Source organism: Hippopotamus amphibius, chromosome 13, assembly GCF_030028045.1.
Source record: "Hippopotamus amphibius kiboko isolate mHipAmp2 chromosome 13, mHipAmp2.hap2, whole genome shotgun sequence".
NCBI lineage: Eukaryota > Metazoa > Chordata > Mammalia > Artiodactyla > Hippopotamidae > Hippopotamus > Hippopotamus amphibius.
In genome coordinates, this window is record NC_080198.1 from 44,700,081 (window position 1) to 44,712,415 (window position 12,335).

At 50.6% G+C, this 12,335-nt stretch overlaps 1 protein-coding gene across 7 annotated transcripts in view; it reads left to right on the forward strand.

Annotated features, from left to right (window-relative positions):
* The window catches only part of TRAK1 (trafficking kinesin protein 1), a 100,988-nt gene extending 89,293 nt beyond the window's left edge, over positions 1-11,695 (forward strand). For 6 of the 7 annotated variants that reach the window (XM_057704534.1, XM_057704527.1, XM_057704530.1 and 3 more), the window contains 2 exons: positions 5,767-5,869; positions 8,834-11,695. In XM_057704534.1, the coding sequence (XP_057560517.1) occupies positions 5,767-5,869; positions 8,834-9,632 (902 nt within the window). In that variant the 3' untranslated portion in view covers positions 9,633-11,695. Of the gene's footprint in view, positions 1-5,766; positions 5,870-6,678; positions 6,770-8,833 lie in introns of all 7 variants that reach the window. The other variant, XM_057704535.1, reaches the window with a different exon arrangement.
* The last annotated feature ends 640 nt before the right edge of the window (positions 11,696-12,335 follow it).

Consider the following 12,335-nt stretch of genomic DNA (forward strand, 5'->3'; position numbering starts at 1 on the left):
TCCTCTGGGGCAGGGGCTGGTGTTAGCAAAGCCCCCAGTGAGCATCCTATGGCACTGTCAGCCCCACTGCAGAAACAGGACCCAGAGGGGCTTGTGAGGGAACGTTGGCTGTGAGGACCTGATGAATCTGAAAGGAAAAGTCTGGTACATTCGATTCACAGACCCTCGGGTCTGGGAAGGTTCCTTCTTATCTACACCGAGAGAACTAGCAAAGAGTTCCCACGCTAGTGAGAAGACTTTTCAACCCTGCCCTGATGTGTTGCAGTTACAGGAGTTTGGTCATTATGGACAGAGCAGGGGTCAGCTCTCACCCCCCTGCAATAGGAGATGCAAAGGAAGCCCTGTACAAGATCTTGCATCAAAACGTACATTAAACCAGAGCAAAACAGGCCAATGCAGCCCGAAGTGGAAAAATGAAGAATCGCATGATTGGTTTGTCCCAAACAGCGTGGAGTCAACCCTGCTTAAAATTTCCAGAACAAGCCCGCTAGCTGGAAGCGCTTTCTCTATGGAACTTCACCTCTGAACACTGCAGAGGGTGCTCTGAGCCCACGTGGACTGTTGAGCGGTTGTTTGCAAGGCACCTTTTCTACGGTGGAGGGCCCTTGAAGGGAGCACGTGGGTGAGCCTTGAGGTTCCGGTGAGTTGTCCGGTTGCGCCGCCTAGTGACGCACGGGAGGAGTGCGCTCTTGAACTGGCTTCCAGAGCACCCGCTGGAGGATGGACTTGAGCAGCTTAGCCAGGTGCGCTCCCGGCACCTGTCCGTGTTTGCCACAGGTCTATCAAGAAGGCAGAGGGTGCTGGGCCCAGCTTTGCTGGCATCCCAAGGCTCCAAAGAGACTTTTGCATTTGCCCTTTTGACATTGTAACAGCATGCTAAAAAGTCACTGTATCTCCTGAAGACACCCCAGGGGCCATCAGAGGAAACTTCTGGTCCTCTCTGTGTGATGCCGTGAGATTGTCCCTCCGTTAAGTCACATACTCTTTAGATGAAACAGAGAGTAGACAGCTTGGTGTAGTGGGACGGTTAGACTTTTTTTTTTTTTAATTTTGCAGGAACCAAAAAAAATAGGTTGTACAGAAACTAGAAAAAGAGTTTGTGATGTGGTTCCCAATCTCCGTGCTAGAAACCTCCCCAGTGCCTGTGGGCTGGATGTCTACATTGGGGACTCAGGGGTCCCTAGAGCTTCAGGACCAGATGGGGGCTGTGTAGAAGAAATGCTTAAGAAGCAGAGAACAAGAGTTACAGGCCCATGTTAAGCCTGCACCTAAAGGCTTAAAAATGTCATCTTGTAACACTGTGTAGTTTAGTCTCACTTTTATCTTATTTTTAAAAAAGAAAAAAGCTGTACTGCTGTATCTGAAAGTGCCCTTGATTCCGAAAATCTTGGAATAACATCTGTTAAAGACACATTAATCCCACCCAGCATTTTTGTTAATGATGCAGCACAGGGCAAACAAAGGTTTTATGGAGTTTTTCCCACATGGACTCACCGCAGAACTTTTTTCCAGAAAAACTTATGCTCGGAGTTTTATAAAGAAGTGATAGAAGAAGTCTTTAGAGCATTTTTCTATGCCCTGAGAGTTTAATTTTTTAGGAAGAATTCTAAAGCATTGCTTTTTGCTTTAAAAAAAAAAAAAAAGGCACGTAGCTAGCTGACAGGCCAAGATATGGGCAGTCCCCCCACCCCCAATGTGCTAACTCCTTGAGCAAAAAGCAACAAAGTCATTAGAAGCTGGTAAAAAGGTGGGGGGAAAAAGGTACTGATGTTCTCAGGGCTGAGTTCAGGCCATGCTTTTAAGCTGGATGGACAATGCTTTTACTTGCAATAGGTTTGTTTTTGCTTGTACAGAAAAGGTCGGCTGGTGGATGCCACTGTTGATGTGGGGGCAGCTACGAGAATTAAAGGACGTGGGGGAGTGTGTGTGTTGGGGAATGAGTTTATAGAAATGGCAGAGCAGATCCAAGACATGTTCAAGTCAAGAGAAGGGGGAAACGGTCAAGGCATTTTGTGTATTTTACACAAGTTGGCCTTTTCCCATGAAGAGTGGGAAAAGAATATGGAAGGCTCTCAGTATAGCACAAAGATGGAACCCCCTTTTTCCAAGATTTTGAGGTGTGTTTGTAATTTTTTAAGGAAATATTTTAGTAATTTACTTCTGTGAACAAAAAAATAGCTTGTATGTGTGGTGTGGCCAGCATGCCTCTGTCCTCAGAGATGCCCTTGGAAGCCGCCTGGTGTGCGTAGGTGCCAGCTCCCCATGGTGCTCAGCAGGTGCAGCTGCACCCTGACAGCTGTGTGGGCTCACGGGAGCGTCCTTTTGAGGACTGGGTGCTACTGTGGCCTTTAGAGAGACAAGTTTCTGGTCTCCCCAGCACATGCCCTGCCTGGCCTTCCCTGTGGGTGGGGGAAGGAAAGCACCGTTCCAACTGACTGACATGCATGAGCTGGTGTATACAGATCTCATCACGTGGATGGCCAGGCTGTGAAGGCCAGTCTCCCGGCAGGTCCCCGCCAGCATACCTGGCCTTATCTGTGTCCCTTTCCTCTTCTCACCGTTGGATCCCTGGGCTGCAGGGAAAGCAGTGGGTTTTCCTGCCCATCTTCCCCGGAGACCCGAGCCTTCCACCAAGCAGCAGTCACCCTGGTCTGTGTAGCACACTTGCAGATAATCCCCAGTGTGGTCTGCAGGGGCATCCAAGGAGGAAGCCCCAACTCACTGGAGACTCGGGGCTGGGCCAGGCATCCCCCACGACTGGCTGCAGTAGCAAGCTCCCAAGCACCCAATTTTCCAGTCAGTACCAGGCACCATGTGCCCCCAGAGGAGCACAGCCAGGCAGAACCATTTACCAAATGCACCTGCTCTGGGCGGTCAGAGAGCAAGTGAGCAGGGTGACTCTCCCCTTTATACAGCCCTCCAAGGCCCCCACCTTGGCTGAAGGGTGTGTGCTTACATGTGGCATTTTTAAAGAACAAAAAATCTGCACACTAGCTAGTATGTAGCTCGCCAACATAGATGATCTTGCATAACCAAGGATTAATTAACTTTAAATGTTCTCTTTGATAGATTAGGATTTTGTACCAGTTTCAGAACCTGGGGAAGGAGGAACAAATAAAAATAATAAAGGTTAGGGCCTTTTGGAGGGGGGGAATGCACGTTCATTCCTAAATAAAATACTTGATGAAAGTACTTGTCAGTGTTAATACTTTTAGCTCATAACACTGTAGTCCTGCAATCAGACTGAGAAAAAGGACGAGCACCCCATCCTTGGAGGCCCCAAGTTAGCAGCACGAGCTGAACCTACAGCACCTAAGGCAGGGCTTTGGGGTGCGGCGGGGACTGCAGTTGTGAGCCCTCACCCCGAGCCCCTGCTTCCTGCACAGAAGACTCTGTTAGTGCCTCTTGCTTTGGGAATTTGCTCTCTCCTGTACACAGAACTGTAGGAATCAGCCCTGGCAGCTCTGTGGCAGCACAAGGAGCCTCGGGCGACTCACTCTCTCTGTGTTGTATCCCAAGGAAGGGAGATGCTGCAGCGGCCTGGCGGGCAGTGGTGACTCGGAGAGCTGGCGGGTCCAGGCGTCCCAGTGGTATTGCGGAGGGGCCAAACCTCTGGCTTTGGCACTTTTGATCCTTGTTGATCTTCCTTGGTCTTCTAAAGCTGTCCATTGCTTCTGGGGAATGATGACCTCTGAATTTTAGCAGCCTTTTCCTATTCCCAAAACCCATTTGCAATAAGATGGGTTTTGCTTCTGCTGGTGCAACTGTGTCTCTAAAATGTCCATCTCACACTAGCTGTTGCAATCGAAGATCCAATATGTAATGGGGTGGAGGAGGAAGTGAACATGTGTGACCTTTTGATTTGCTATTCTGGCCATGTGTTTAAATGGGGTACGCTTCTAAGTTTAAATCCAGCCTTGCTTTTGTTTGATTTTTTTTTTTAATATCCTCTCTTTCAACTATTCTGTCTTAATTACTTCTACTTACTACATTTTCCTTTTCTCCCTCCCAAATAACCCCTCACACCTGTTATTTGAGATGCTTTTCTCAGGTTTTTTGTTGCTTTTGTTTCTAGACCTTATTGCAATCAGAGAATCGTGATTGGTTGGTTGCCTTTTCTTCATAGCTTCTTCCATTTTTGTTTTGCTTGCAATAATTTCTCAGTTTTCTGAGTTCCTAAACCATTACATTTTTGCTTAGGAAACAAAGATGCATAAAGGCTGTTTTTCGTGTGTTTCACCCCCTTCCTGCTTTGCCTGGAGCTCCCTGTGGCTGAGAGTTTGCTCTTGTGGCCATGGTGCTGGCCGCCACACCAGGGGCCACAGGAGCCTTCCTTGACACAAAGAGATGGATTGGACCACAATAATCAGGGCAAACCAGTCTTGTGTAGCTCCCGAGTTACCACCACCATTTTTGTGCTTTGGCTTTGTCCTGCCTGCCTTCAATTTTGCGTGTCTCCAGTATTTTTTTGTTTCATCTGGTTTCTAGTTTTTTCTTTTTTTTTTTTTTAAAGACACAGTCACCTCTGTGTGGATCTGCAGCGATCTCTTCTGGTTTATTTTCCTTTTCCTTTTTGTCAAATCCAAGAGGAAACTTGCCATAAAGAGCTAGAAGATTCTAGTTCCAGCCATTTGAATCTTCAGCGAGCTCATGGCTTCCAGCATCCTAATCCATTTTCTCCCAGGAGGTCTCTGGGGGCTGAGAGGCTGCAGGGGTGGCGTGGGTGGGAGGGGGGATGATCCCAGACCTCACCTTGCATGCTATTGGGAGCAGCATCATTTTTCCTTTTTTTTTTTTTTTTTCTTACGTTTTTTTTTCTTTTTCTTTTTTTTACATTTGAGTTATGAATGAGGATGACCTCTACAATCATGATGTCTCCGGTGGCCTCTTTTCCTACTCATCACCTGCCAGCCTTCTGATGCATGGTCCTAACGCTTTTGTGATTTACTTTGCTCCAGATCCTAGTCTTCAGCTGCCTTAACAACTCTTTGGAGCTTTCAAAGGAAATAAGTTGAGGACAAATTGTTCTGTCTCATTTTCGTCAGAAAATGCCAAGCATCCTAGAGATGGCAAGAAAGCAGCCCAGGAGGGCTGGTGCTGCTCGCACGGCTGGTTGTCCTCTCAGCCCTGGTCCTGGAGCCTCAGCCCCACCGAGAGCCCAGGCCCTGCAACTCCTGCCATGCTGTTGCTGAGGCAGCTGAGGCCCCATCCCCCTCCCTGCTGACCGCAGGTACACAGTAGTGGAGCCAGCTTCCTCAAGCCCCTTTTTGTGTAAGCAGAAAAGGGAGCCCGTGAGCCTTGCCCTGGTCCCAGGTGCAAGTGCCTCTCCCTGCGCTCTGCACCTCTCTCCTCCCCTTGGCAGAGTTTGGCACCTGTTTGCCAATGAAAAGAAAAGTAAAGCAACAAAAGAAGGAAGCCGATTTGGACCTCTGAGGAGGGAACCCAAATTTACCCCCAAGGGCCCATTAGCCCTTCAAACTGGATCCACTACTGGCCAAAGAACGCTGATGGGAAACCCTGTCTGGACTGGGTTGGAAGCTGGAATTCGATACTCTGCACCCCAGTGCTCAGAAGTGTGGTTACTTTTGAGGGACCACCTTCGATCCAGAACATGTGCGTTTCACCTTCCTCGCCCAGATCCAGTTCACAAGGTAGCTCATCGCTTCTTGCATCTGTCCAGGGCCATGTGGGATTCTGACTTTTCTCGTGGGTGCACGTGGATGCAAGGACTACATTTTGTGCCTCCCCCCCTTCCCCCCAATTTAGCCCACCACCCTGGGAAGTGCATGTCACAGACCAACTCCACCTTCACCTTCACCACCTGTCGCATCCTGCATCCTTCAGACGAACTCACGCGGGTCACACCAAGGTAAGGGACCCGGCTGCGGGGGGGGGGGGCAGGGTGGGGTGAGGTTGGCACACTCCCTGCAAGACTTAATGTCAAGGAAAGCCGAAGCAGAGAGGCTCGTTCAGAACCAGCACTAGCCAGCAGAAGCATCTCGCAAGCACTGCAGTCACCTGTTCTGAGTCCCATCTTTTTTCTTTCTTGTTTTTTTTTTTTTTTTAATCAAGGCCCCTATTGATTCAGATCCAGCACAGAAAGAGAGACCTGGACCCACTTTTAGTTGCCCTTTTATTGGCTGTGGAAGATTCTTAGTTCCCTCCTCAACCAGCTGAAGTTTAGGGCACTACCAGAGGTCCTAAGGCCAAGTCTGTTAGCGTTTTGCCCCAACGTTTGCCAGTAGAGCAGATTCTTTCATAGAATGGAGGTGCTGAGCCCTGTGGTAGCCCTTATGCCTTTGGAAATGGCCCCAGGAGCCATGCATCACAGCCACACTGTAATGACCAAAATGATAAAACTTGAACAGAACCACATGCCCAGCGTGGTCCATTTCCCTTGGGCACCTCCAAGAAGTGATACAAGTTGGTACCATCTGGCAAGAGGACTTGTATGGCCTGCGGCGGTCTGCTTGGCTGGATTTCAGGCCTCCCAGAGTTTCTAGTGAAAGGGAAAATGGCCTCCCCCAACACGGTGGCCTGACCCCCTCAGCTGTTTTCTCTGCGGTACGAGGTGCCAGGGCAAGTGACAGGTGGCTTACGGGAGGGAGGTGAGCAGGGCCAGCTCGGAGGGAGCAGCCGCCCCAAGGAGCACCTTCAACTATGAATAATTCTCTGCAGGTCATGTGAGGAGGACGACGAAGCAGCCCCAGGCCCCGTTGAGCTGAGAGCAGATGTAGGGCAGAGAGTGAGCCCACGGGCGAGGCAGGGGGTGAGCACACCGCCAGCAGGGCCTGCCTGGCAGGGCCCCGTGAAGCTGTGTGTGCACGCGTGGCCGCCACTAACCCGCGATGTGGGCGTGGATTTGTCTCTGCGGTTGTGCCTGGCTAACTCGGTCTTGACAGCGGATACCCCTAACCTGTCTAAATGCCCCAGTCCAGCCGAGTGCCAGCACTAATACAGGCCTAACTGAGGTTCTCACCAGAAGGGGATCTCTAAATTTTAGGTTGTCTCTCTGTTTCCCTTCCTGCCTCTGGAGAACCCGGCTTCCCCATCCCTTGGCTTTATATTTGAAGAGATGGTTTAAAACCATGGGCAGAGCTTCCCCCTGGGAGAGGCTGGTGTCCTGGCGCTCTTCTGACTGTAGCCTTAGGACTCGACACCACACCCCTGCCTTCTCTAAGTCCTTCTGGCCTCGTGAGGGAGGAAGAAGCCTGAGAAGTCAGTAGCAAGGGAAGGCTTTTTGCCTGAGTTTAAGAGAATGCCAGCTTAAAACAAAGTGGAGGGTCTCCCTAGGAATGGCTCTGTGAACACGATTTTAAGTCCAGATTTTTTTGGCCCTCGATTGCTTGTAGATCAGTTTTGTAGAACTCCACCTGTGCCTTTGGAAGAATCCACCTTTTAACCTCAGGAATCTGCCGTGGTTTTTAATCTCGTGTTCCTCTGAGTGCTGTCAACCCACCAGCATCCCCACTCCCGAGCTTGTGTGAGAGAGGCCTGTTCTGGGTTCCTTACCCTGTGCAGACCAGCCCGCGGTGAGGTCGCCTGAGTGTGGAGCCAAGTGCTGTCTCAGCTTGTACTTGCATTTGACCTGTCCCTCCCGCAGGAGGGGGCCCTGCTCCAGAGCCCATCCCCTTCCCCCCCTTCCCCTAAGTTGGTGCTTTGTCCAAGGTACGTGGCCCGTCCTCTGTCAGGCTGGGGAGAGAGGGCTCTATCCCCCGGCTCCCAGGGACCACCCAGCTGCCTGTTCCCAGGGGCACCTGCAGCTCCTGCCGCATCCTTGGGTGGGTGCTGGGGCAGGTCTCAGGAGACCATCAGGAGGGATGTGTTTTCTGTGCCCCTCAGTTGCTCATCCAGCAACAGCTCAGGGCCTCCCTGTAGCAGTTGTTAAAAGAGGGTCTCTCCTGGTTTTCAGGCAGACAGCAATGCATTCCCCGTTGCTGCCCCTCTGTTATACCTTCTGCCCTAACTCCCCTCACTGCTGGATCCCAGCTTCTGGAACATAGTGGGTCCTCAGTCAGCATGACATGAGCAGACAAAGGAATGTTTTCCACTTTCCTTTAGTAACCAGGTTTCACACACCCAGTGGGCCTTTTTCTAGGTGCTCCCCTAGATGAAGATCTGATAACATGTGACATGGCTCCCTCTGTCCCAATAACTCCACTCATCAAGGTGGACTTGGGCACCCCCGGGAAGAGGACTAAAGGGCACAGGGTACAGAGGGAAGAGCACGGTGATGGGAGTCAGGAGGCCGGGGTCTGCTGCTGACTTGATGTGCGCCTTCAGCCTCAATCTCCCCATCACCCAAGGGCCCTCCACTGGGATGTCCCACCTGCTTCGGCCATTCCCAGGATAAACTCTCATATCCTATAGTCCTGGTTAACGTCTTGCCTCAGGAATTCGAGTAAACGTGGTAGCGACAGAAAGCCTCTCTGCTGAAGGCCTTCCTCCCCTATCTTTGGGGTTACTCAGACTTGTGTTTGAATCCAGGGTGTTCCACTGAGTAGCTGAGTGTGACGTTGAGTAAGTCACCTAACCTGAGCCTCAGTTTCCTCACCAGCAGAAGGGACAGTTGTACCCACCCTCTAGGGCTGAAAGAGAGAAATCACATGCAGCTTCCTGTTAACTTAAACCATATCCGCACTTCAGGGAATCCACGGCCCCTGGTGAGCGGGAAGAGCAGACGTGGAAAGAGGCATCGGGGAGCCTGGGCTGGGGGAGTCCCCTTCACGTGTGCTAGGCCTGTGCTGCACCCCTTCAGGAGGCTGGCCACGGACTGTTTCCTTCGTGCTCGTGGGAATTTTCTGATCAGTGACCTGTTGTCTTTTCTCATCAGCCTTAACTCAGCCCCGACTCCAGCTTGTGGCAGCACCAGCCACTTGAAGTCCACGCCGGTGGCCACACCGTGCACTCCCCGGAGACTGAGCCTGGCCGAATCCTTCACTAATGTTCGTGAGTCCACGACTACCATGAGCACGTCCCTGGGGCTGGTGTGGCTACTGAAGGAGCGGGGCATTTCTGCGGCTGTGTACGACCCCCAGAGCTGGGACAGGGCTGGCCGGGGCTCCCTCCTGCACTCCTACACCCCGAGGATGGCTGTGATCCCCTCTACCCCACCCAACTCGCCTATGCAGACGCCCACGTCTTCCCCACCCTCCTTCGAGTTCAAGTGCACGAGCCCTCCCTACGACAACTTCCTGGCTTCCAAGCCAGCCAGCTCCATCCTGAGGGAGGTGAGGGAGAAGAAGGTGGTCCGGAGCAGTGAGAGCCAGACGGATGTGTCTGTCTCCAACCTCAACCTTGTGGACAAAGTCAGGAGGTTTGGCGTGGCCAAAGTGGTGAACTCAGGGCGAGCCCACGTCCCCACCTTGACTGAGGACCAGGGACCTCTCCTCTGTGGGCCCCCGGGCCCCGCGCAGGCCCTTGTCCCCGGAGGCCTGGTACCCGAGGGCCTGCCGCTCGGATGCCCCACTGTCACCAGTGCCATCGGCGGGCTCCAGCTCAACAGTGGCATCCGACGGAACCGCAGCTTCCCCACCATGGTGGGGTCCAGCATGCAGATGAAAGCCCCCGTGACGCTCACCTCGGGCATCTTAATGGGTGCTAAGCTCCCCAAGCAGACCAGCTTACGGTGAGGCTGGGAGGAGGCCATTCCCCTAGAGGAGACCAGTCCTGCTCCCGCCTCCCTCTCCTCCCCCCGCACTGCGAGCGCTCCCTCTGCCCTCCTCTGTCCATCCCCTCCTGAGCTAGACAAATCAACCTTGTGCCTCACGGGGGCAGAGTGGAGACTCTGTAAAATGTGTACATAGGACTTGGAGACCTGTCTCTGCCCAGCCCTTCCTTTGAACCCTGCGGGAAGCGCCCCAGCACCAACATTGCTCTCTTGAGGACTTGGCCCGTGCTGGCCCGGGAGCAGGGGCAGCCAGGTGTCTTTCCTCCTCCTTTCCTTTGAGAAGCACTGAAATCCCCCCAAGTATGTTCTTATCCCATGGATAGGAAACCAGTGAATTTGTGGCTGGCTGCCAGAGCCACACATCCTGAGCTGTCACGTGGCACAGTGGCCCTGCCGCCCGGGGTCACTGGGCATCTTGCCTCACCCACCCCGTAAGAGTGTAAGGGGCCTCTGTCCGCTGCCACGTGCAGCTGCGGTAGCTTTCACGATGGGAGAGCTGTTCTTTCTTTCTTGGGTCCCAGCTTCTTCAAGACCTTCACTGCTCGGCCCCAATGGACGGTCACTTCTTTTTTTTGAGCTGTGACTTTTTCTTCTCATGCCTTCAACCTGAAGTCGTCCTTCCATGTTGTGTAATCCACTGTCAGGCCAGACGTCTAACCTGAAAGAGAATGTATTTACACTCCCGCTGCACTGTTTGGCAGCCCCTTTGTGTTCTGTGTGATTTGTTTTATTTTTCCGTGTTTTTTTTTTTTTTAATTTAATATATGCAGGGAAGTAATGGTACGAGGTGGGAAGTCACAGCAAACGTTCTCTCTGTGGTTCTGTGACACCAAAATACAAGTTTTAAACACACCAAACCACTAATGAGATAGCAACTTATTTCTGGGACCCAGTGTCACAACCAAATTTATTAAGACCAGACCCAAGGCGACTTTAACAATAGGATCATAAGGAAAGGGGATTGGGGGAAAGGTGATGGATGAAATTTGTCCACAGTAGAAGAGAAGAACCATGGCCAAAGGTTACACCAAATTGGTTCACAGAGAAATGAGGCTTTGGTGGTCCACTGGCTCTGGTCCTTACTCTGGACCCGAGACCGGTGAGCATGTTTTCACGTCTGCGGTCTTCTTCTGCAGCCATTCAGTGCCCACACGTTTTGCCCTCTTGTTTCAGAATCGAGTGGTCCCAACAAAGCCCTTTCTGTCCTTGTGCCACTTTTTATCCTTAGGAAAAGATAGAAGTGTTGTGAGAAGAACCATGAACAAACAGGGAGCCTGGGCCCATCGCTGTCGCTCAGTTTCAAAGTTTTATTTATTATTTGTGTGTGCTGTATTTTAAACAAGTATGCTCTGTCCTCTCCAGCTCGGTCACAGTGGGTCTATGGCTTTCCAATCCAAGCAGGTCATTTCTGTCTTCTGATCTGAGGACTGCAGTGCACATCACGGTGCTCTGTGGCCATTGGTTCCCGACATTTATGGGGGGATAATGCCATGTGCAAATGACGTTGTGACTTTGCATCTCTCACTACCCTCCTCCCCACACCTTGGCAAAAGATGTATCCTTCAGTGGAGTGAGTGTGACCTTACGTCCACTGAAGATACTTTGAGAAAGTCCCCAGGAGCAAGCTTTGGTCCCGTGATTTCATACTATTTATTCTCTGAACACCAGGGTGTTGGTTAATTATGTTTTCAGCTCCTCGCTGTGGTATGTGTGCACTCACTGCAAGGAACTTATATCTTTTTATTTGAATGTATTTTAAAGCAGTAGGTAGAATAACAAAGGAATATGAAAACCATGAATGGAATGGACCATTGTACGTATTCAGAGAGGAGCCACCCATCATCGCAAAGGAAATACCCATGTAAAAACCAACAATTCGGAGGTTGCAGTATTTAGTATAGTTAATAAATGATCAACATTGTGCAACCACTACCAAAAAGTGTGTTGTGATGCATCCAAAATCAGCAGTAAAATTTTATTTGCTAACGAGTACCAATAAAATAAGTTCAAGTGATGGAAACCACACTGCTATTCTGATTTGTATTTTGTTCTTTTCATTGAGGGGATGATCTCTGTGAAAGACTTGGAGGTATTCACCTCTTGGGGGAACTTAAATGAAAGACATATACTTCTGTCGTATCCCACCTTCCTTTTAATGCAATACTTTCCCTTAGATAACCTTCCAATCAGAACCTGAAGCTTTCTCACTTTTCAGGGCTGCGTACTACTACACCACGTGCACACGCCCACTGTGAATACATACACACCCCCGTGGACCTTTAAGTTAATTCCAAACTTACGCTATCACAGCACTGTAATGCAAAAACCTTGCATATATGTAATTTCCCACACATCTGTAGGATAAATTCCCAGATAGATGTTGCCAAGTTGCCCTCCATAGAATTTTGTTGAGACTTAAAAAACAAGGAGAGTGGAGGATCACCATATGGAGAATAAAAGGATAAAATAAAACTTTTCTGCCACCTTAATATTTGGGAGCAGTGAAATCACACAAGCAAAGGTAGTAGTGGGTGGTGGTGGCATGGATTTCAATCAAGTGCCACCATTTGGTAGTGGTGTGACCTTGGGCAAGCCACTTCTGTTTGGGTCCTCCATTTTTTTAACCTGTAAAATGGGAATAGTACTACACTTTGGGGTTGATGAG